The 25687-nt window shown below is 34.5% G+C and overlaps 1 protein-coding gene across 1 annotated transcript in view; it reads right to left on the reverse strand.

Moving 5' to 3' along the window:
- Positions 1–2098: 2098 nt before the first annotated feature.
- The window catches only part of LOC129220723 (SKI2 subunit of superkiller complex protein-like), a 40407-nt gene continuing 16818 nt past the window's right edge, over positions 2099–25687 (reverse strand). Inside the window, exons 10-18 of the mRNA XM_054855153.1 lie at positions 19980–20064; positions 18054–18160; positions 15588–15734; positions 13665–13761; positions 10234–10446; positions 10010–10120; positions 9085–9315; positions 5925–6200; positions 2099–2155 (exon numbers count right to left, since the gene is read on the reverse strand). Of these exons, the coding sequence (XP_054711128.1) occupies positions 2099–2155; positions 5925–6200; positions 9085–9315; positions 10010–10120; positions 10234–10446; positions 13665–13761; positions 15588–15734; positions 18054–18160; positions 19980–20064 (1324 nt within the window). The remainder of the gene's footprint in view (positions 2156–5924; positions 6201–9084; positions 9316–10009; positions 10121–10233; positions 10447–13664; positions 13762–15587; positions 15735–18053; positions 18161–19979; positions 20065–25687) is intronic.

Here is a 25687-nt window from a genome sequence, read left to right on the forward strand (position 1 = left end):
TATCTTTAAAGGAAAGAGTAGCAACTTGACAAATTCTACGCCATATATTCTACTGTTTTTTCTTTTCAGTCTCTTCATTTGCTTCATCACCACAAAATAAGCAACAGTTTTTAAAACAATATGTTGTCTCACCTGATAGGACACTAGTACGAGGTGGACTACTCAGAGATGTACTGGCCTCTGTCTCTTGTTGTCTTTTAGCTGCCGCAATGCCCACTTTCGGGTGTACATTTTGCAACACTACATGAACTGATCCACCGACTGTTTGTCTTTCAAGTATTCAACAAACCCATCGTTCCTTGCACTACTTGAATCAATTATAGATTTTAGTCCGCGTTCAACAGTAACAATTTCACCGTCAGTCAAAGATTTATTGCAAATGAAGCAATCTTGCGGCATCTTTTAAGAATTATTTGTTAAGGGTACGTGTTCATATCAAAAATAGTATCAATAAACCCGACTTTTCACAACAAAGAATCACTCCCTGTTAATAGGAGCACTTGAGCGATTGACTTTGCTCATACAAAGGAATCTAAGCGCATCCACTCTCCCCTGAATGTAATTTGATCTTTTCAATTTGAAGGGGGGGGGTGTGAATCGTAAGAGGGGATAGGCATAGCGGTCAAGTGTAGTTTCTCGAGGTCACTCGAAAGAAAGAAAAGGAGCTTCAGTACTATTTCCAAGTTTCAAAAACTACGATACCTTATGAATGTTATCATTTATTGGGGGGGGGGGGGAGCACGAATATTGGGCTTTTTTAACACCTAGGGCAGATCCAGTTTCTGGTTTTGGAAGTACTCGTTATCAGAAAGGGATCAAAGTAATTTTAGGGCACAAATAGGGGGTTTAAGGTCAACGAAATATGTCATCAAAATGCAGCTTTAATTTTGTCGCTTACGAGGGGGAGGGCTGGGGGGTAAGACCCCCAAGGCACAGCCTCTAAATCTCCGCTTGTATGTACATAAATACATAGTTTTCCAACTTTGTATCCTCTATTTTAAGACACTTACCGTTTAAGAGATATTTGAAAAATTGATTTTCTGAACTTCGACCTTGAATAAAACGTTTAGCTCCACTGGGATTCGTTGGGAACATTTGAAGTTTCATTTATAATGATGTCTCTAATTATTTCTATGGTAATTTCATAGTCAAAGTGCAATATTTGGACAAAAATTGGGATTTTAGGGTGAATTTTTAGAAATTTGAGTCCCTGAACTGCAGTTTTAGGCTTTATTTTATCGCTTTAGGGAGAGGGGGGTATGACCCCTTGACCCATCCACTGAATCCCCTCCCGTTTGTGCATAATTATCTATTAATTATTTATTAATTATCTATTAATTTTCAATCTTTGTATCCCCTATTTTTACAATAACACTTACCGTTTAAGAGATAGTTGCGAAAAATCTGTTTTTGACCTTTGACCTTGAATAAAATTTTTAGCTCCACCGGGATCGATGGGGACTTCTGACACTTCACTTTAGTGTTGTCCTTAACTATATTTGTGTTAATTTCATAGTCAAAGTACCAAATAGAGGTACAAATAAGGGGCATAAGGGATTTTTTTTTTTTAATATGTCTCCAATGCCATTTTAACCTATATTTAGTAGCTTTAGGGTGGAAGGTATGACCCTCATGACCCATCCTCGGAATCCCCACTTATTTGTACACAATTGCATACCTTTCAAACTTTGTAACCTCCATTTTTTCGCTAACAATTATCGTTTCAGAGATATATATGAAAAATTGATTTTTTGACCTTTGACCTTGCATAAAATTTTTAGCTCCACTCGGATCGATGAGGACTTTTGACATTTCATGTATAATTATGTTCTTAAGGTCTGTACCAATTTTCAGCTTTATGGGAATTTTTCCGAACTTTCGCTTTTTTTTGGTCTATTTTGACCGGGCTATATCTACATAAACTCAGAGCTTAGACACACCTCCCCCTCCTCTGAGAAAATTTTTTTTCCAGTCTCTTTTCATTAAGTTTTATTTTAAATTTTAGATTAAAAAATATATCAACCAAAATAGAGTAACTTGAGGTGGTATTTTTTGGAGTTTCAATAAAAATCTTGTGAACTTAAAAAAATAATAATCATCATCTATCATTATGAATAGGATAAGCTGCTGCTGCATGAACAGCTTCTATTACAAGCTTGAGAATTGTGGTTCATCATGTTAAAATCCTAAATCTAACCATTATCCTAATTTTAACCAGCAGCAGAAGTTGGTGTCGAATGATCTTACTTTTCAGCTGTATATACGGAGACCCGATGGAACATTCACTTTTCTTCGCTCCCTTTCGTCTTTGAAAAAGCGTTTTGTTTTTTTGCCAGACAACAGCATTTCTTCAAATGGAAAAGGAAGAAAATTTTGCACTTTCAGCTTGGGATTCGTCCCAAGCTCTATCTGTAGGAAAATTATTGTTAATAACATTGGCAAATAATTTTTCTTTCCAAGATCGTGTTTTTGTGTTTGAAAATTTTTTCTATGGTAGTAGATTGTTGTAGTATCCTCTCTTCTTTGCATAATAAGTGGGAATAAAAGAAACAAAATGTATTTTATCAAACATTATAGCTTTGTTCAGATTCTACTACCTGCCGGCCTCACACTACGCGTGAGATGCAGAGCTGTATCTGCCATTACGATTATTGTTGTCTTTAACTTCATATAAAGGGCGCCCATATAGGGGGGCAAGGGGGACTGCAGCCCCCTCTTAGAAATTAGAACTTCCTTGTTTTTAGTACCTTTTTCTTTGCAAAAATGTAAAAAATATTTCTTCTCCAGCCATTAATGAATAAGTGATTGAAAATGTCCAATTGTAATGACTCTAATCTGTCCTGAAATTGGTGTTCATGGGGAAAATATCATGCTAAACCATGGTTAAAATATCTGAGCCCCCCCCCCCTTACAATTTTGCATATGGGCGCCCATGCTTCATATACGTTGAAGTGCATTTTTATTTGCATTACATGAATTGGTATCGTCACTTTAAAAAATTTAAAAATGTCTGATATTCATTTTTTTATATAAAGCACTTGTCGAATTACAAAGCCAATATTTAGTAGTCAAAAACAAAGCAAATATTTGCGTCCTGCACTTTGCTGCGGTAAAATCATGTGTTGCAGGCAAGGATTGTTAGATACATTACTTGTAAAAAACTCATGTTATAGCCATTTCGTGTAAGTGGAATATCCGTGTAGCCAGAGTCGAGTCCACTGTAAACGTTCTTATTTCCTTCCAGAGGTGCTGTTTAAGGACCATAACCTTTTGCAGACCAAGTGTGTCATCCAGTCGGTCACGTGGCACCATTAAGGTGAAACTGTCAATGGCACTAGAAAGTTTTGAAGTCCAGTTTCACAAATGGAGGCACCTAGGCTCTCTTCAATGCAGAATTGGTTTAAAACCAGTGGTTAAAGACATACACAGCAAACGTCTAAATACTACACTTACCCGCCAACAATATAAATGAGTGATTTACATAGTAAAATTGGTACATCATAATAATCTACATAAACAATGCTCAAATTGTGCTTGCATGTGTGTAAATAAGCATGCCTGAATGTTCCTCGTACAAATCTATATTTTACAAAGGATTTGCCAAACTAAATTTGCCATTTAGACAAAAGTTGTAAACTGTTTAAACTTTATTTCTGAAAGCATTAAATAACTATCTAAGCAATCAAATTATCTAAGCAAACGCTATTTTTTTTTTTTTCAAATTTAAAGTTCACAAGAAACTGCACTGGAGAAAGTTTATTTGAAGTTCGCATGCTAACTAGACAATTGAAATATTTAAAAAAAGGTTCACCTGCATCTGAAAACCTTTAGACAAACAGTATGCAAGACAAATTAATTTCATATGGAAACAATTAATTGTGAAAAACCAATAGAACTGAAATATCTTTGCAGTTAGATAAGGCCTGCTTTTGTTATCTCTAGTGCACATATATATACATATATGTATAAAAGAAAATTAAAAAATTGATTGAAAGTTTTGTTCCAAAAAGTAAAAAGATATTCATTCATTATTTTCAATCAAGATTGAAAGCAAAAAAGAATGTTTACAAAATAGTATTTTATGTGCATTTTTCCCCTTTAAGATGATCTTTATGTCATGCAGAAACAGCAAGTTTTTTGTCTGAAAAATTGTACAATTTATAAAGTATTAAACATTTAGTAAGTCGAATCTGTTATTATTTTAATTTCTACAATAGCTTTTTTATCGTTATTTAGTAACATGCTAGCTGACCCACCCACGCGTTGTTGTGGCGAAGTAGTTGGATTAAAATAATATTTTACTCATTATTTTGATAGAAACAAATTAATATATATTTAACAGAGCTTAAAATAGTATAGCCGGTTTTAAAACATATGAGATTGATAATGGGCATGTTTCACTGTAAAAACAGTTCAGAAATATTTCTGGAAAATAATGGGCAGCTGATGTGCCCAATTTCTGCCAGTAACATGTCTTGCCAAAACCAGGAATGTTTTCCGATAAAATTCAGTAACCTTCCTGAACCTATCCCGAAATCTTTTTGAAGAATTCAGGAATCTCCTTGGCTAAAAGCCAATCGTGTCTTTGGACCCTTCAGAGAAAACTGTAAGTTTAATACAAAAGCTTGACACCTTTCTACTTTCCCAAGAAAGCTCCAAAAGTATTGCTGCAAGCATGATGAAAGGTAAGACAGAATTATAAGCAAGTACTATGAGTCTAACTTGCCTGCGACTCCTGCAAAGCTACAGAATCCAGAGGCTCATTCACTCTCATTCGGAGCTTAGTCACTATAGACGGAACGTAAACCAACTGCAGCCGATACACTTAATAAATATGCTCAATTAATCTTTAAACTGGGAGTTAAAAATATTTTTTGCAGCAATGAGAAGTCTGCATTCATGACATTTGTAGCAATTCAGGAAACGTTTTGACACACATACTTGATTTTCAAAAAAAATTGTTGAGGAACTATGAAATCCTGACATGTTCCACGGAAATAATCTGTGACATTTTGTACTTTTTTTACAGTTCACGTAAAATTTCAAATCACAAACGCCTTTGCAACACTATCAAAAACAATTTTTACACGACAGCTGAAGTGAAATAGTTGTCACATGCTCACACCGAGAGAGAGAGAGTGAAAGAGAAATCTCTGGCTTGACGTCTGGAGAAATTCTTTGTTACTTGCTCCACTCTTTGGATTAGCCTGTTACATTTAAAACCCAGGCAGCTTACTTATTTATGATACCAGGCTAAAATATTAATAATAAAGGAAACATAATTAAAAAAACCTACACTAACTAAATAAATAATATAGCTAATAACAGGAGTGATTGTGAGTTCATCAAAAAATACCTGAAAGTTTCAAAGCGAGAACCGGGGAGGGGGGGAGATAGTCTTTGGCCCCTATTACTTAAGTGCACCTTTGCCATAGTATTAAATAGTTCTGAGTCAAAATATTGTGTGTACATTTGATTAAATTTTTAATGGGTTACAAAGTTACTTTTGAGCTGGTGTTATAAAAATTATCTTGACATTTGTCCATCTTAAGGCTCTTGCAGGTATATTTGATGAGTATTATATAATTTTAACGAAATTCCGGAGGTAGGGAGATAAAAGCATAACAAAAAAAAAACAAACAATTCCGGTATTTTCAGACATAAAAATACCGGAAATACGTCAGAAAATACCGGAAATTCAGTAAAATACCGGAACACAATCACCCCTGTAATAAGTCAGAAAATGAACATTTTAACAATAGATGGTTAAAACAGAGAGGATATTGGATAATATTAGTGTGCAAATATCCCTATTAAAAAGTAATTTTGAAATATGTAATGCAGCAAAAGTGATTATGCGTTCTCTGTATACACTAGTAATGCAACCTAAGTTCTATACATCTGATTAAAAAAAAAAAACTTACCAGAATATTTTTGCGAATGACTTTGACTTTATTTAATGTTTGAACATAACTTCGCATGTCAACTTTACACAGTGAACATTCAGATTGGGGTAGAGCTTTGTATTTCTCAGAAGCCTCAGTCAGCATTTTTTCCCATCCTTCACGCTGTTTATGATTAGTAGACTCTCCAAAAGATCGCTGCATGACATCTTCAACGCTAAAAGTTTTTATTTTTAAGAGATTCAAAATCATACTATAAGTTAGTTTAAACTGTGATTGCAGCTTTGCAGGTTTACCCTAAAAAAGAAAGAAAAAAAGAAAAATAAGAAATTTTAAACAGAACTCAAGGATTACATAGCAAGGACGGATCCAGAAAGTTTTCAAGGAGGGGGCGGTTGGTTTTTCAACTAACCTCTTACTGCATATCTGATTTGCAAGGGGGGGGGGTGCCACAGAATTTTTAAGTAAATCAACTAAAATATAAAGATTTAGCCAACGAGGTTCCTGAAAGTATTTCTTACCTTTTCTGTTTCAAGAGGTATTCTAAGATTGCATTTTACAACTTCAGTTTCGAAACAATTCTAGGGGAACATTTTGAACCCTCCCTCCCCCCCTAACATCATCGAAGGTCGTCTAAAATTGCGCTTTTTTGAAACTTCACTTTCGAAAAATTACCAGAGGGCAGTCACTTCTCCCATTCTTTCCCCTAACATTACTCTTGATGTCTCTACAGGGTGGCGACAGGAACTGTGAAAAAAAGTTCCCTGACTTTTCCCTGATTTCCCTGATTAAGTTCACCAAATTTCCCTGATTTACGTTACCAATGATAATGGTTTTCTTTCTTTGCTCTACTTGAAATCCATTGTATGTTTGTATAAAATGCAGTATTTTAAACGTTTTAAGTTGTGTAAAGTTGTTGAACTAAAGATATATTTTAAAAAGATGCTACTTTTTTAATAAAATGGTTAGGGAAAAAAAGCCTACAAAACAGCATATTCAATTTTTCTACCTGGAAAGATTATAGAAAATTTAAAAAAAAAATACTTTCCTTTCAGAAACCACTTAGCATAAGAATTTTAAGAAACTATTAAAATTACTCTTAAAAACATATGTGTATTTATGATAGAACTAAAAAGCAATTGAAATTATTTTGAACTAAGTTTTCAAACAGTATAATAATTGTTGCAAGAATAACAAGTAATAGTGAAATAATAGAAGTAATGTAGTTATTCTTATATAACTAATTGAGATATTTATGCAAAACAGATGAAACCATTTGACATCCATTCATAGGGAGCTTTTCTCTAATCAAGAACATAGGTTTTAATGAATGAATACAGCATTTTAACAATAAAAAAATAAAGATATTTACTTAAGTGCACAAGTTAACTCTATTTCAAATGATTTCAGTATGTAACGAAAAAAAATCTTAGATTCCTTTCGTAAGAAAGAACTTGAAAATGAGAGAAAAGAAAAATAAGATAATTTTAAAATATATAAAAGAAGAATACAACTTGGTTATAAAATTAAAGAATCACTTAAGTCTGAAGAAAAGAAAACCTTTATAATCTGCGGTGACAACAAATAGTATAACGGCAAAAACAAAAGTTTTTTTTTATTGAAAGTTCAATTTTAGCGATTAAATTTAAAACGCGAGGAAGTAATAACTTTTAAGCTTTTCTAGTATTAATTCGAAAATCAAAGATTTCTTCTTGAAATCGTGATTACAGTATGCTAATTACTTCGAGACAACGGAATAAAGGCAAAGGAGCTAAGGCATTAATGAAGGCTTCCTCTTTGCCTGTATGGTTGTTTATTTTACATAGCATTGGAAGCGTAAAAGGACATTTCAAGCTAGGTAAAATTAACAACCTAACAGACACAGAAGCAATCTTAGGAAGTTCATCTTGTGGTTAATAAGTAAGATTCAATACTTTGACGTTGAGGAAAAAAGATGCACAAATATGTGGCAGCGTTTAATCACACCTCATTAATTTTACTTTTTTTTTAAACAGATAATTGGCGGAAAATGCGTAGGGAATTAGGGTACTTAATTTCGTAAAGCAAAAAAAAAATTTTTTTTTTCTTCATAAAATCAATTTTCCCTGATATTTTGTTATTTTTTCAAATTTCCCTGATATTTCCCTGACTTTTCCCTGATCTCCCTGATTTCCCTGATCTGTCGCCACCCTGCTCTAAAATCCTGTCTTTGTGACTTACACTTTGTAAAATGGTAGGGGGGGGGGGACTTGTAAACTTTTGAAACTTCAATACGAAAACTTTCTGAATGGGAGATTCAAACCCTTTTCCTTCTCTTAACATCATCAAAAAGGGCCTGCACTTACAATTCAGGATTTCATTTCTGAAAAATTGCCAGGTCAGGTTCCCTCAAGGGAGGGGTGATCGCCACCACCGCTCCTCCCTTGTATCCGCCCTTGTTACATAGGCATAAAGTGCTTCAGTTGGAACAAAATATTTCTGGGAATAAATCACTAATTAAAATTTTTACATGTTAAAGCATTTCATTTGACTACTTTCTAATTAAATAAAATGTGATTGTACTGGAATATTACCAATGTAAAGTGCAATAGAAAACATGTATAAAAAGAATTATTCTTTTTCAATTAAGAAAAAATAAAACAAAATTTTCTGCCCAGGATAAACAAAATAGTGACTAAATCATATCTTGACCTCAACAATAGAATGAAAAAGTACTTTAAAGTTTCAGTAGAAATTGCTCCAATTTCACCATGGCTCATGAAATCAAAGATGGATGTTCACTGTCAAATAACATAATTTATAACATGATGTTTTATGTATGCTTAAACTTTATTAAATTTTATCAGTTAATTCAAGTTTTTGCCTTTTTCCTGACAACTTTAGTTTCGGTAAATCAAAACTAAAAATAACTTCCATACACCGAGAAGTGAAATATTGCATCAATACTACATATCAATCAGTTTTTCACACACACAATGAAAAAGAAAGAAAGAAAAATCAGAATAATACTACAATTTAAATAACAGGCAAAAATGCTGTTTGAAAATGCAAATTAAAGAACAGGATGAGCAGTATTTCCTCATGCACTTAAAAATGATAGTTCAAAAAAATAACTAGCTGAATTATAGATCATAGACGAACCATTTAATAAAATATTTTACAAACAGCAATGAACATTTACCAGCATCATTGTTCTTAGAGAAAGTGAATCAGGTACATCAGCTTTACAAAGTACAATAACAGTTCCAGTTTTATCAAGGCCTCGTCGACCAGCACGTCCAGCCATCTGAATGAACTCGGATGGTTGAAGATCTCGCATGCTCTGACCATCGTGCTTGCGCACAGAATCAAAAATGACTGTCCGAGCAGGCATGTTTACACCCATAGCAAATGTTTCTGTTGCAAATAAAACCTGAAAAGCAAATTTTGTTCAATTATAGCAAATTAAAACTTGAAAAGAAAAAAAAAACAGTATAACATCAATTTAACGATTGTCAAGGGAGTGGAAAAAGTTATCGTTATCAAGGATAAAGTTAAATCAAGGAGCATAGGCATTTAATATAGTCAGCTCCGGACCAATGAAATGTATCATTAAATTTAGGAAATCATTTAATCGGGTATAGTTAAATTGAAGTTATACTGTATTTTAAATCTATTCATGCCTTATATATAAATGATTACAATATGTTTCTTCATGATACATAACAAATTTGTAATTTGTCAAACTGAACAAGAGGTTTATTGGTGCAGTTGAGAATTAAGCCAGTGCATCTTAAGGTGATGAGCTACATTTTAAATATTAGAAATTACTACATATAAGGAGGAACATGTTTGCTTCAATGTAATATATAAACATAGATGTCACTTGTATGGAAAAATACCCGTTACGAAAAGTTAAGACTTTAAATATGTTCAATTTTATCAGTCAATAGAAAGAAAAGCACTAATTATTGATGCGATCAAAATAAGATTAAAAATAAGAGGTAAAAACACTCTTGTTCCAATGAACTTGTAAATTTTGAATAAATTTCACATCATTCAAAAGAGTTGGAGCTTCGGTTTTTCTAATGAGATTTAGAAGGGAAAGGATTTTTTGCCAAACTTACTTTTACCAAGCTTTTTTGAAACAACATTTCAACCACTTCTTTGAGAATAGGTAGAATACCGCTGTGGTGTATTCCAAAACCACGTTTAAGATGATCTTCCATGACTCTTATCTAAAAAAAGTTTTTACACAAATTTTAACGAAAATATTCATTATACTATGAAAATTTGGTTTCAAAAAGGTTTAGGAAACAGAAAGAATTAACTACACAAAATTTAAACAAACTTGAGGTAAATCACGGTCCTCTCGCTTAAGCTTGTCAATGCTATCTCTGAAAAATTTAACAATTTCATTCTTTTCTTTTTGAGTTGTCAAGTCTTTGCTGTTCAAACTTTTAGCATGTGTATTACATCTTTTTCTTGAAAAAGTAAAACATACAGCAGGCAGAAGATTTTCTTTTTGCAGGTATCCAAGAATTCCAATATATACATTTTTTTCCTAATTGGGGGAAAAAACAAGTTTTTAACATTACTATGCGTTAATATGCAAGTACAAAAAAAAAGGTAGGGGAACAGTTAATTCAGATAGTCAATTTGAACAAGTTAAATTGCTGGGCTGTGCTATTTGAGCCACTTTACATGATTTTTATTCAGCTGGTACAAAGCATTAAGAATTCTCCCAAGTGACTGAACTTTATCCTTATAGAAATATTCAAAACATTAGCAAAACAAGTTCATTTATTTCAAAATGACAATTTTATTTTAGTTTATTCATAATTTGACTTTCAATTCCCATAGTTGCCGACATTTTAAAATTAACATTAGTGACACTTTTGCAAAAATGAATTTAAGCATTTAAATTTGATTTTATAGGGTTATAGGGAAAATATACATAAAAATATGCACCAATGATTAACAAAAATAATTATAAAAGGGCAAATAGAGTCAAAACATTTGATTTTGGTTACAATCAATACAAAAATATATCCTCTTTCCTTGTATATACACAATGATTTAAATACAAATGAGTTCACATGAAAATAATACATAATAAATTTTATTATTGCAGTTTTTGCTCTTAAACTCGCTCTAATTATACAAAAATATTTCTTAAATGTAATTTTTAGCTTTTTGATAAATATTTGGCTTTTGCTTTTTAATAGCTTACATTTTTGCAATTCTATTTTACCCTTTCCCCTCCTTTTTTGTTGAAGTTATAAAAAATAGGTTCTTGAATTCAACCTCCAGTTTTTTCAATAACATTTGAATTTTTATTTCTGTTCGAAAAATAATCCTTTTGTACTAAAAACCTCACTTTAACATCAAAAAAAAAAAAAAAAAAGATTTCATTTTGCCTGTTTCTTTCTCATTCATGGGTCATTCCATATCAACTCACACACCTAAAAAGTGAGTGCTCACAGATTATAACAATATTTTGTAGGTTTATACGCATTTAATAAGTGGTTTTAAAAAAAAAATGACCCTCTAGCTGTTGTAGTTTTTTAGATACAAGGGGCCGAAATTTTAATGTTTTGCTCCACCGGCTCATACTTGCCTGACCATAACTCTGGAACAAACAAAGTTAGAAACTTGAACTTTATATATTTTGAAAGTTTACATTAGAGCTTTAAAATGATAAATTACATGATGCAAAAATATAATTTTTCATTTTGAAGGTCATCTGAATTGAACTTTGACCTTGAACTTTGACCTTTCCAAAAGTTATAATTTTAAAAATCTGAAAAAATATTTTATATAAACTGTTATTTTCTTTACTTGTGCCAAGTTTCATGTTGGGACAACATTGGGATCATGCATAATTTAAACTTTAATGTTACTCTGAGGGGCCAAAAATCAATTGCCATCAATTGAAAGTCAAATATGTGTGCCCAAATGTATCAAAATCATGCTGATAATACAACATGATAAAAATGAAAAATTAATTCAATGTGATGTGCAATGAGTATGTTACATAAAATAATTACACAAGTTTTCCATGATTATATACTTCTTTTTGACAATGCTTTGCTAGGTTGCTTTCTGCTTCTGCAATTTTATATCTCCTTCCAGTTTCTACATGTGAGTAAAAACTGGTCTCAAGTCTTCAGGCACAAAGTTATGGCAGATGAAAAGAATTAAAACCAGGTGCGCCTCGATAGAAGGTCACTGGAGGCCAATATGAGCTTCCAAAAATGTCCTTATTCAACAAATTTTGTCTAATGATTCTGCAAAATTTAGAGTTCTTTTTGGCAAAATTATGATCATTCGGCAAAATTTAAAGTTCTATTCAGCAAATTAAGAATTTCTAACCTCCAAAAAATTAAAGTTTGGGTAGCTTTTGCTTACAACAGACTAAAACTGCAATGCAATCACATGTTTAAGTAAAGAAAGTTCTAAAAGCTCTTTATTACTTGTAGCATTATATTAGGACTTTATAAACACGAGGTGGTTAGTTGAATCAACTTTTCAAAACAGTTGTTAGTTAACTTGTTGACTGGAGTATTCTATTGTCTTCACACAAGGTAGCTTCATAGATTCAATTTTTCTTCTAAAAATATCCCACAATGCTGTTAAAACTGAACCGAGTTGACTCAACAAATTTACTCGTGTGTAGAGCGAACGTTTAGCAATGTCCCGAAGAGTTGAATCAACTAACAAGTCGATTCAGCTCATCGGGATGAGAACCTTGTTGTTGTCTTGTGCCGGCAAGGCTGGCAATTTGGGGTGCGCTGCTTCACTTTTCCAAATGTGCCGTAATTTGGTTCCAAGTCCGACTTCCACAATACACACATGCCGTAGGGACTTGTTAATAGGGTAGGCAACCATTCACAGCATAACAGCACATTCACACAAAGGAAGAACAAGGACAGGAGAGAGAAAGTACATCCATGCCCGAGCCGGAACTCAAACGTGGGACCTCCCCATTGCAGGCAGGGAAAATGGCATATGTAAGTAATTCTGCAGACGATATTTTAAAAAGAGCAAATATAATTTTAAAATTATTTATCGTCTGCCAAACATTGCTATATCATTATTTTTCAATTTATCATCAAACATCTGTTGCATGAAACATTAAATTATAGCCGACACCCTAATTGTCCCAACATGAAAATCGGCACAAATAAAAAACACAATAGTGTGTATAATATATACAGTTGGCTCTCTGTTTAATGACGCTCTATTTAGCGACTTTCTTTATTTAACGACGACTTTTCATGGTCCCAGATGGTCCACTATAGTGTTAAAAGCATTCTATTTAAGGACGATTTTTTTTGATCCCTTAAAAGTCATTAAAAGCTTTAAAATAGTATCAAGCTTTTGCATGTAGTGCAATTAGAACAAAAGCTACATGTGTTCAAAAGCTACTTCATTTACCAAAATTCGATTTTTTGTAATGACTCCCAATGAAAAAATATTTGTATTAAAAATTTAAACATTTAGGTTTTTACTTTCATTACCAAACACTATCTCTGTATAAAACTTAAAAAAAGAAATTGGAAGGGGTCAGCTTGAAAATCTTACTTTTTTGATCGATTTGATATGGAATGACCCTCATCTTTTTTTAAACTGCATACTCCTTTAACAATAGATATAGCCTCTTCAGATACATTTTTAAATGGCTTGTAATTGTTACACATGTTGAAATTCCAAGTGAATAAAATGTTAAGCATCAAAAATCTCACAATGAGAAAAAAATTAAAAAACTAATTTATTCACCTGAGCTGGAGTTATGTACTGTTTAGGGCCCTTTGGACCTGTGGTGGCTTTTGCTTTACTCTCTCTATCTTTCTTAGCTTTAGAAGCTTTCATATATCTGCAGCAAAAAAATACAATGTTTTGTTTCATGTTTCTTCACATTAAATTTGGTTAAATATTAAGTTACATAACGAAAGCTATTAACTATATGCTGAATCAACTTTTATACATAAAAAAGCAACTCATTATGTGGAAACGTAAATTTTAAAATCAATTAAGTACAATACATATATCAGAGGCATATCTAGCATGGGTGACACTCAAGGCGGTAATTAATGGTATCACTCACCCCTACAAACACACACAGACAAAAAAAAAAGTTTTTAATGTTCTATGTAAACATGAAATTCATATTACAATTTTAAGAAACAACTACATTTGTGATGCATGGAACTTTTAAGTTGGCTAATGTACCAAAGATAAATAAAAACTATGAACATTTTTTTATACCCTAGATGCATATCTGCAGGACTGTTGTAAGGTCAAAAAAAATAAATAAATAAATAAATAAAAAAATAAATAAATAAATAAAAAATAAATAAATGAATAAAATTAAAAATAATAATAATAATAATAATAATAATAGTAACGGGTTGAAGGAAATTGAGATAGTCCCTTAATTATTTCAAACATATCTCAAACACAGGGAAAGATAATAGGGTTCAGTTTTTCTGGTTAAAGATATTATGCACATAATCCTGAGTATAATATTCATTCCATGGTGCGGGAGGGGGTGCGAGGGTCTCTTCTGGAAAATTTTTCAATTTGTAGATTTGAAAAGCATTTTAGATGAGCTTTGATAATATTAGGAGGGGAAGAGGTTCGGGGAAGTGCTTTGGAAATGTTTCAAAACTGTAGCTCTTAAAATGCTGTTTTAGATAAATTGTGGTCATGTTACAAGGAAGGGGGAGATTCGCGGGGAGACCCCTGGAAAATTTTTAATTTATAGTTTTAAAAAGGCATTTGGAACTATCTTTGGTTTGGAGAATGTTCATGGTTGAAGAGGTTTGGGAGTCCCACCCCCGGGAATTTTTGAAATTGAATTCTTAAATTCTCCTTTGTAGGTCATTTTTAGAAACGTTTAGAGGACTCAAAATTTTATGAAATAACTCTAAAAATGCAATTAAAACAACTCTGTAGAATACCGAAACAAAAAAAATGACTTAACGAAAAATGACTAATCTGTGAATCTCTATTTAGTTTTAGAATCGTTGTTCTCAATTTCTTAGAAACCCCTAAATGCATTTTGAGTGTCACCTCCAAAAGGATGTCAGTAGGTGCAATCCCCCCTCCTTCTCTGATGCTACTCTGCTTGATTGATTAAATAAAATTTGAAATGTAGGAGAAAAATTCTGAGGATTTACACTTTTTATAAACTTTGAAATCTAATTTGTTATCAGCCCCCCCCCCCCTCCAGAGGGTGTCGCCTAGTGCAAGCACCCCTGCGTTGTGATGCCACAGCATTTGATAGATTAGGTAACAAAATATCATAATAAGAATTAGATTAGATTAGATAATTAATAATAAGCATTTGTAAATTTCAAAAACTTGGAATTCTACTTTGAGTGTAACCCCCAGATGTGCGACACAAGTGGCAAACCATCCCCTACGCAGTGGCGCCACTGCATATATATATACAGTAATGTCACAATGGGAGGGGGAAGGGTTTGCCTCACGTGTCACCTGTCTGGGGGTGACACCTAAAATGAATTTGCAAGTTTACATAAAATTTTCCAAATAGTTTAATTGATATTTGATTTATCAAGCACTGTAGCAAACTGCAAAAATAAAAATCTTTAATTAAAAATAATTATGGGTTTTAAAATGTTTTCTATTTTTGATCTTGCAAGTTCATGCAGCAAAATATAATCACAATTTTCTTACTCATTGTCTAAGAAATTCCCACGTTCATCAATAATTCGAAACATGTCATCTCCAGATTTTCCAACACTACCTGTGTATAAGTAATAGACTAATGGCACTGGTCGTTTCAGTGTGCTTATTACATATATCTTTCTCTTTTTTATACGACTGAAAAATAAAATAAGTAGCATGAGCATCGAAGCATTTCAGATACAAGTAAGTCAGCTTTAAAAAATACTATTTTTTAAAAACATTTAAGTTTTTCAAATAATGTACTTTAAAAAAAAAAGTATGTCACAATGTTGCATATTTTAAAAATTTGAAATAAAAACAATCTTTTGAAAAACACCAAGAAAAAAATGTGTTACAGAAGCTTTATTTTCTGAAGAAAAAAGTAGGAAAGCAAAATGAAAATTTATTCAAGACTGTGCCATAAATGTATATTAATTGAATGGTGTGCATGAATAATGAGATAATTGCGATGAGTTAATTTTTGCAGAAAATAACTTTAAGAATAAATCATTAAAATTAGGAATAAAATAATATATGGGAAGTAAAATTTATGCTTCTAATATACAATTTGGTTTGGTTAGAAATCATTTTTTAACTCACATAGGCAAAACTTTCAACTAACACTATTTCAGAGTAAGAGACAACAAATATCATTGTACCATATATGCATACATATACACTGGTGTGCAAAAATTAAGGACAAAGTCGAAAAATTAGCATATCAGCTGAACGAAGAGGCAGAGCGGACAAAAAGACCAATCAAGAGATTAAGTAAGGTGATGTACGGTAGCACATGCGCAGATATGCAGGCAGACGTAATGGGGGAGTGTCTGAGTAGTATAAAGCATGTTGTCGGTGTAAGATCAGTATTTCTGGCAAAGAGATTGCACGCCGTATAGCAGTTAAAATCACACCGAGTTGCTGCCTCAGCGAGAAATGGCGAATAATCAATCTGTTAGACGACATCTGGATGCTTTTACCCAAGGTCGAATCATTGGGAAGTTGGAGGGAGGCCGCAGTGTGACAAGTGTGGCTGCAGAGTTTGGAATTGCTCACAGCATCGTTTCACGACTTTGGAGACAATTTCAAACTACAGGAACAGCTATCCGGGGGTTCAGTAGTGGTCGTCCACGAGAACCACACCCGCAGATGACCGGTATATTGTCTTACAGGCCAGAAGAAACAGGAGGCAGATAGCGGGAGAAATCGCTAGACACACGACACAGGCGACTGGACGACCGATATTGCGTTTTACTGTGACCAGAAGACTGCACGGTGGTGGTCTGTTTGCACGATGCCCTATACGGTGTGTACCTCTAACGCCTGCCCATCGGAGAAGGCGTTCTCTGTGGTGCCGGGAACACCGGAATTGGAGGGACAATGAATGGGGACAAGTACTCTTTACAGATGAGAGCAGATTCAGTCTGAGTAGCGATTCTCATCGCATACTCATCTGGAGAGAGCGGGGAAGCCGCAATCATCCCTCGAACATCATTGAAAGGGACAGGTATGGAGGTCGCGGTGTTCTTGTTTGGGGAGGCATCATGCTTGGTAGTCGTACAGACCTTCACATCTTTGATGCAGGTTCAGTCAACTGGACCTGTTATTATAACGAGATTCTTCCTCCATATGTGCGTCTTTTTAGAGGCGCTATGGGTCCGCAGTTCCTTTTCATGGAGGACAATGCACCATGTCATCGCACAGTAGCTGCCGAACAGCTCTTAGAGAGTGAGGATATTGAACGTATGGATATGCACAATCTCCGGATCTCAATCCCATCGAGCATGTATGGGATTTTCTAGGCAGACGCTTGGCAGCTCGTACCTTACCACCAGTAACGATTCAGGAGCTTTGATTGGCGCTGCAAGACGAATGGGCGGCAATGCCTCAACAACTCATTGACACCCTCATTCTCAGCATGGGCAGACGTTGTGAAACCTGCCTAGCAGTCAGGGGAGATCATATCCCCTACTAAAGACCGGATGTTTCTTGCTGGACACCCATCACAGGGATGTTTCGGCCTTCAGTCGCATTGCGCTCCATGCTACTTTTCAATAAAGCTTCTTTTTATCCCTCTGATTTAGTAAGTGTTGCTTACATTACACATGTCCTTACGTATTGGGGATCTTACGGTATTAAATGTGTTGATTTGGAAAACTTTTGTACAAAGTTATATTGAAAAAACCGTCTTGTCCTCAATTTTTGCACACCAGTGTATATTTACTATGCACAAGTCAGATTTTCACAAAACTGAAAACAGTTTATAAAGGAACTAAAAACAATATTTCCTAGGTGGAAATCCGATTTTTCTTCAATATTTTGCTAAAACTCAATGGATCTTTTTGTCAAATCTGACAATACTTAGGTTTTTATTGTATATTTATTCTACAAAATTCAATTCAGTAGTTAAATTAGTTACTGTCATAATATGATTATTTATCAATTATAAAAAAACAGTTGATTTAAAATATTTACCCAAGCCAGTCAGCAAATTCGGCAGTATTTGGCACTGTCGCACTCAGCATTATTAAATTTACATGATCAGGAAGCATAATTAACACTTCCTCCCACACAACACCTCTCTAAAAATAAAACATAATAAACTTTAAAATATATTTATAGCTTTCAAAGTATTTACCTTGATGTTTAGAACAAAATGTTATAATGCTATAACTATCAAACAAACTGCCTAAATTACCAAGCAATCATTAGCATCCTAATTGTTCATAACCAGAATTTAGACAGGTAGAGAAACATAAAAGTTATCTCTATACATTAAAAAAGTCCTTCCTTCCTTCCTTCCTAGCCGATGCCCACCCTTTGTTGTTGAGCCATTAGGTGACACACTGACCAGTATACATGGGCCTCCCTGAAAAGGTTGTCCAGGAATTCTCTACTTTCCACGGCAGAGCAAGACTTCAGGTGTTCCACGTTCATGGTTCTGTAACCACATAGGTGGCACTTTGGTGATATCAGGACACCAATATGATGGAGGTGTGCGGCAAAGTAATCATGGCCTGTCCTCATCCTTAAAGCTGCCACACTAGCCGAACGGGGTAGATAGTGGTTGAAGGGACCTTCGGAATCGAGGCTATTCCAATGAGTCTCTCCAGCCTCTGACAGTTCCATCTTTGAACTGCTGACTTTATCCAAGTCTTAGCAAAGTGGAGAGTCATTGGTTGTTTGGGCTGGGGAAGAGCTGTCCTGTGCTTTTGGAACTTTAGAGTCCACCCAAGGCCCAGTAAATAGTTCAGTCAGCCTGGGAATCAACTAAGAACACAGCTTTCTCAGGATTATTACGGTTTTCAAGCTCAGCTGCTGCTAAGTGTATGGTGGCCACCTTGCCATCATAATTACTAAGGAGGGCTCCTACAGCAGAGTAACCCTGGAATTCTTAACACATTAAAAAAACGAGCTGATGTGTGGCATCACATGACTTCCTTTTACTCCAATTTAATGTCATTTCCCCGTTATTGGCATTTTTAATGTGATTCAACAGTTTATTCTCTAAATATCACCAACAGTGACCAAATTGAAACCAGATTTTAAAAAAAAAGAAAATCGCCAAATTTGTCGCCAAGTTGGCGACAAAACTTGCCGATAAAAATACTGATGATATATCGCCAAGGGTCTGCTAAATTATAACATCACTTGAGTTTACATCGAAAGTAACAATGATTTCCCCCAAAAAGGGGCAAAACACTTGAATGCAACCAAAAGGGGAGGTGCACAACTAGACCCCAATAGGAGTCTACATATCAAATTTCAATTTTGTAGGACATACCGTTCTTGAGTTATGCGACATACATACGCACATACAGACGTCACGAGAGAACTCGTTGTAATTAACTCGGGAATCGTCATTATGGATATTTGGCCTATCTATACATTCTTAGGCCACGTGTGGTTGAGTCAAAAAAAAAAAAAAAACTCAACCTTCATTTGAGGGTGAGTAAAATGGAATTTAAAGTTGATTTTTGAGTGAAAATTTTTTCGCGAATACAATACTTCCTTTTTTGTAAAAGGAAGTAAAAAGTAAGGTCAATGAAATTGTGAAATACTGTCTTTGGCGGGCCTGCATCAAAGAGACCCCATAGCACCTTGAAATTTGGTTGGTCAAAATTACTTCGAGACCCGAGGGTTTGCACTCGGGTTTTAGTCTTTCATTTTAACAAATTCAAAGAATGTTAGAACAAAACAAAGATAAGAACAAAGTTATAAAGAATTTTCATCAGTAAGAGCAGTTGAGAGGGAACAAGTGTATTTTTTATAATTATAGACAAAACATCAAAGAATAAGTATTGTACAAGTTTTTTTGATACTTTCAGCATATAAATGATAAATAAGTTTTGAGTAGTGTTCATAATATTATAGAGTATTAATTTCAATATCAATACATACTTCAGAATCATTAATATAATGTACTTCATCAAAAATAACCCATTCCAATTCACGCACAACATCTGAACCATGATATAACATCGACCTGAAAGCAATTAAATATAAGAACATTATATGCATAAACTTTTTATACATAACATTAACGTTCATGGTTCTGTAACCACATAGGTGGCACTTTGGTGATATCAGGACACCAATATGATGGAGGTGTGCGGCAAAATAATCATGGCCTGTCCTCATCCTTAAAGCTGCCACACTAGCCGAACGGGGTAGATAGTGGTCGAAGGGACCTTCGGAATCGAACATTAATTATCTTCGAACAATTATTATCTTACAGTAATCTTTCATATATGCAGTAAAACCTGTGAAGTTGACCACCCTTGTAAGTTGACCGCTTTTTTCAGGCACAGAATTAGCCCTTATCTTGCAAATCAACCTCTTTAAGTTGATCACTTGTTTAAGTTGACCACTAAAATAGTGCACCGCAGGTGGTCAACTTACATGGGTTTCACTGTACATCATTTGTTTTTTGCACTGTTTTATAATATACATCACCAAAGGACTTTTAAAGAACAAAGGTGTTGCATGAAAAATTGTTAGTTAATTTTTTTTTTTTTTGACATTAATGTTGAATAGATGAAAATACAGCAGAGTGTTAAATCTATACACCTCTTTCACTTATGCACTTTTTTTTTGTTGAAAAACCTCTTTACTGACACATACAGATTATAATAATGTCACACTTAAAATGCAGATTACATTCAAATGAGTGAAAAAACCTTAATGCTCAGGTATAAAAAAACAAACAATAGTTAAACATTTCAGCAAAAAATTTTAAATTTAAGAAAATGTGACAACAAAAATTTGGTAAAAATTAAACATTAGCATATACAGTAAAGAATGGAGAATTTCAAATTGAAAATTACACTTTATCATAAACTCAAATTAAAAAACCTGAAAAGTACTACATGCACAAAGAACAGGGGCAGATCAGATGTGTATTTAAGATGAGTCAATGAAAATTAAAAAACTCTGGTACTCTGATATAGCCTTAGAAAAGTTTATACCTGTAGTATGGAGTACTGAAAAATAACCCATATTTTTAAATTAAAAAAAAAAAATATTTTCATTAGTAGGCCAGTTGTAGAGGGTATAAATGTTCCAGAGATTCAGGGGGAAGTTTCAAATGAGGAGTTAGATTGGGAAACTAAGGGTGTAATTTTGGTGGACTCTATGGTTAAGGGAGGTGGGTAACACAGTTGGGAGAGTAAAGCGTAAGGTAGCTAGGTGTTGTTTACCAGGGGCTCGGGTAAAAGACGTTAATATGGTTGCTGAAAAGAAGGGAGTATTGAATAAAGAGGACTTGGTTACTTTGTGGGTGGGAACAAATGATGTAGGCCACAATAAAAATGAGGAGTTTTCTAGGGAATGGGAATCCCTGTTGGATAAAGCAACCAGGTTTTCGACGAATGTCCAAGTGGTTGGTTTGCTTCCCAGGTATGGAGTGCATAGGAGCTGGCTAAATCAACGTGTGAGGTGTATGAACTTGCTACTGAAGTCAATTTGCGAAAAGTGCAGTATCAGGTTCATTGATGTATGGAGTCATTGTAAACGGGATTGGATTGCTAGGAATGGCCTGCATCTGAGCTCTACAGGGGTCAAAATGGTTAGTGGATTATTTTTAGGGGCTTCAGAGTCAAAAAACTAAGTTGGAATGGGGGGCATGGTTCAAGCATCAGGTATCGAGAGAATGAAATTTTTTTGGGTATTGCTAGAAATGGAAATAAAGTGACAAACAAGAGTAGTAATGTTAACAATTGTAATTTAGGAAATTTCAGGGTGTTAAATAAAAGCAACTTAGGCATGCTTAAAGTTTTCTATGCCAATGCTCGCAGTATTAGGAACAAGATGGATGAATTGAAAAGCATAGTTATGGATGAGAAGTTGGATGTTATTGGAATTACAGAGACATGGGCTACCGAATCTGATGCAGAGTTATTACATATTGCTGGGTATAATTTGTTCAGACAGGATAGAGTAGGTAAAAGAGGTGGTGGGGTTTTATTTTATGTAAGAGACAATTTTATTTGCAATAAATTGGTCATAAACGATAAGCCTACTGATATTGATATGGTTTGGCTGAAGTTGATGAGCAGTAAGGGCAAAAAGCTACGCTTTGGAAACATTTATAGGCCACCTAATTCAAACCAAGGACAAGATGAACAGATGTACCGTATTATTAGTGACATGTCCAGTAAGGGATCCGTTATCATAATGGGGGATTTCAATTTTCCGGGTATTGATTGGAATAATTTTTATCCTGGTAATGGCAAAGAAGAGGAATTTTTAAAAGTAATTGGTGACTGTTTCTTAGATCAAGTTGTAACTCAGGGAACTCGAGAGGAGGCGATTTTGGATCTAGTTTTTTGTGACATAGGTAGTTTTGTTCAGGGGTTGTGGGTAGGGGAGCATATTGGAGATAGTGATCATAACAGCATTAGGTTCCGGGTTAAATTTGAAGTGTGCAAAGATGATAATTTTAGGTTTGTGCCCAATTTCAGAAACACTGATTTTGTTGCACTTAGGCAGAGCTTGAAAGAGGTTTTTTCATCAGGATTGAAAAATAGCGACGTAGATCAGCAGTGGACGGAATTTAAGGATAAACTTGCTAAAATGGTTGGGGACTATGTTCCAGTTAGGAGAAAAGATGTTAGTACCAAAATTTGGCCCATGTGGTTCTCCAGGGAGACTAAAGAAGCTCTTAATTATAAGCAAGCCACTTTTCGTCAGTTTAAAGAAACTGGTCAGAGTGCGGAGAGGCTCTAGTATGGTAAGGCAAGGCGAAATTTTAAGTATTTGGTACGGATTCAGAAAAGGGAATTGGAGCAAAGGCTGGCAGATGACATTGATGGGAACCCTAAGAGGTTTTTTGCTTACGCTAATTCTGGGAAAGCTCAAAACAGTTAAATTGGGCCTTTGGTTGATGAGTATGGAAATTTAATCCAAAACGATAGGGATATTGCAAATGTTCTAAATAACTTTTTTTCCAGTGTGTTTAACAATAACTGTATCTCAACAGTTGACACTAACAAGACACAAGCTATTATACAGCTTGAGGATTTTGTATTTTCCAGGGAGGAGGTTTTATTTCATTTGAAAAAGATTAAAGCAACTAAAGCTCCGGGACCAGATAATATCTATCCAAAAATTTTAGTTGAATGTGCAGAGGAATTAGTGGATGTTATTTTGAATATTTTCAATGCTTCTTATAACTCGGGGACGGTGCCAGAGGACTGGAAGCTGGCTAACATAACGCCACTCTTCAAGAAGGGGTCTAAAGGTATTGCTGGGAATTATAGACCTGTAAGTTTGACTTCGGTGATTTGTAAGATTTTCGAAACTTTGATCAAAATTAAGATCATGAAGTTCTTAGAGACTAATAGTCTGTTGACAAGTTTGCAGTATGGTTTCAAGAAAGGTAAACCCTGTACTACTAATTTATTGCATTTCTACGACAAGGTTACCTCAGCTTTAGATAACAAAAAATGTGTGGATGTTGTTTATATTGATTTTCAAAAAGCTTTTGACAAGTTACCACATGTTGCTCTTCTCAGCAAGTTAGCTGACATAGGAATAGGAGGAAAAACTTTACTTTGGGTTAGAAATTGGCTTACTGGTAGGAAGCAAAGAGTAGTTGTGAGAGGAAATCATTCGAGTTGGAGTGATGTTTTAAGTGGGGTTCCTCAGGGATCAGTTTTAGGGCCTCTTTTGTTTATTATATTTATGAATGACATCAATGAAAATATTTCTGGAAGCATGAATTGTTTTGCTGACGATGTAAAAGTTATGGGGATTGTAGAAAATGAAGAACAAGTAAAACAGCTGCAAGAGGATTTAGATCATCCCAGGTAGCATTAACTCATCGGATTTTGCTCGGTCGATCATCGACTCCTCCTAAACTCATCGCGTAATGCACGCTGATATCGTTGCGATCAGAATCCGAGAACGGTTTTTGATGAGCTGTTTTTTATCGGAAAACTATATCGTTACGATCAAATTTTCCGATGAAAATTTGCCGAGCTGCATTTCATCGGAAAAAGAGATCGTAACGATCAAATTTTCCGATGAAAATTTGTCGAGCTGCATTTCATCGGAAAAAGAGATCGTAACGATCAAATTTTCCGATGAAAATTTGCCGAGCTGCATTTTATCGGAAAAAGAGATCGTAACAATCAAATTTACCGATAAAAATTTTCCGAGCGAAATTTCATCGAAAAACGAAATCGTAGCAATCAAATTTTCCGATGAAAATTTGCTGAGCTAAATTTCATCGGAAAAAGAGATCTTAACGATCAAATTTTCCAAAGAAAATTTGCCGAGCTACATTTCATCGGAAAAAGAGATCGTAACGATCAAATTTTCCGATGAAAATTTGCCGAGTTACATTTCATCTTAAAAAAAGTAGGTCGTTTAAATTTTCGGATAAAAATTATCCCAATCTAAAATTTTTGGAAATCTCCCAACTGTTAAAATAGGATAAGTTTTATTATTTGAATATCCGACTATTTATCAAACGTAAGGCTATACGGATCAACATTTAGGGTTGAGAATCGGAGGAAAAATGACTGAGACTTTGACTCCGAATCCGACTCCTGGATTTTGGAAGGGTTTACTCCAATTTGCTGCAAAATCAGTTCAACTTTAACTCCACGGTTCCAACGCCGATTACCTCACTGGAATTGCGAACAAAATGAGACTCCGGCTCTTGAATGATTTCTCTCTATCTCCAAAACAATTCCACTCCGTTCAATTTGACTCCCAAAATTACCGACTCCGACTCGGTTTGCGGACAAAATGATCGACTCCGACTCTTCACTAGCTGGCGCCGTAAGTATATTCCTTGAATAAAATTCTCACTTTCCGTTCAGAAATCTGTCATAGCCTTGCCACCCGATAGATGGCGCCACAAATGATTTTCGATTTAATACATTATTTTCCACCTTGGAGAGAGCATAACTTGTGTAGTGGTTAGCATATGAATCTCGTATTCCAGAGGTCTAGGGTTCGATTCCCGGCTAGAGCGACTAAGATTGAACTTACGTTAAATTAGAAATTCATTAAACACGTTATTAAAAAAATAATATATATTAAGTAATTGTTCCAAATGACGGCATCCGAAAATACCCCTCCTGAAAGTTTTCTTCCCACTTTTATTTTTTTTTCCTCCTGCTTGTCCCTATATCGTAGTTGTTACTACTTCGCATCGTATTTTCATCCTAAATTCATCGCCTCGGAAGAGCACTGCTCGTATATTGCTCCAAATCTCATCGGTATAGGGAGCAAAATTCATCGGATTCCGATGATCGGATTCTACTATTGCTGATGAGACATATTGGAGCAATTTCCGATGAAAACTCATCGGAATCCGATGATCGGCCGATCATCGACCGATCAAAGTTTGATCGGATTTCGATGAACGGCCGATCATCGGCCGATGAGTTGATGCTACTCGGGATATTACTATGTGGGCAGATAAATGGGGTATGGCAGTTAATGTAGGGAAATGTCAAGTGCTACACTTAGGTCATGGAAATAAGCGTATGAGATATCGTTTACAGGGTTCAGTCATAAATCAGGCAGAAAATGTTATGGATCTGGGTATCTTTATAAATCAGGACTTCAAGTTTAGTCAACAGTGCAGTATTGCT

This window comes from Uloborus diversus, chromosome 4 (assembly GCF_026930045.1).
Source record: "Uloborus diversus isolate 005 chromosome 4, Udiv.v.3.1, whole genome shotgun sequence".
NCBI classification, from domain to species: domain Eukaryota; kingdom Metazoa; phylum Arthropoda; class Arachnida; order Araneae; family Uloboridae; genus Uloborus; species Uloborus diversus.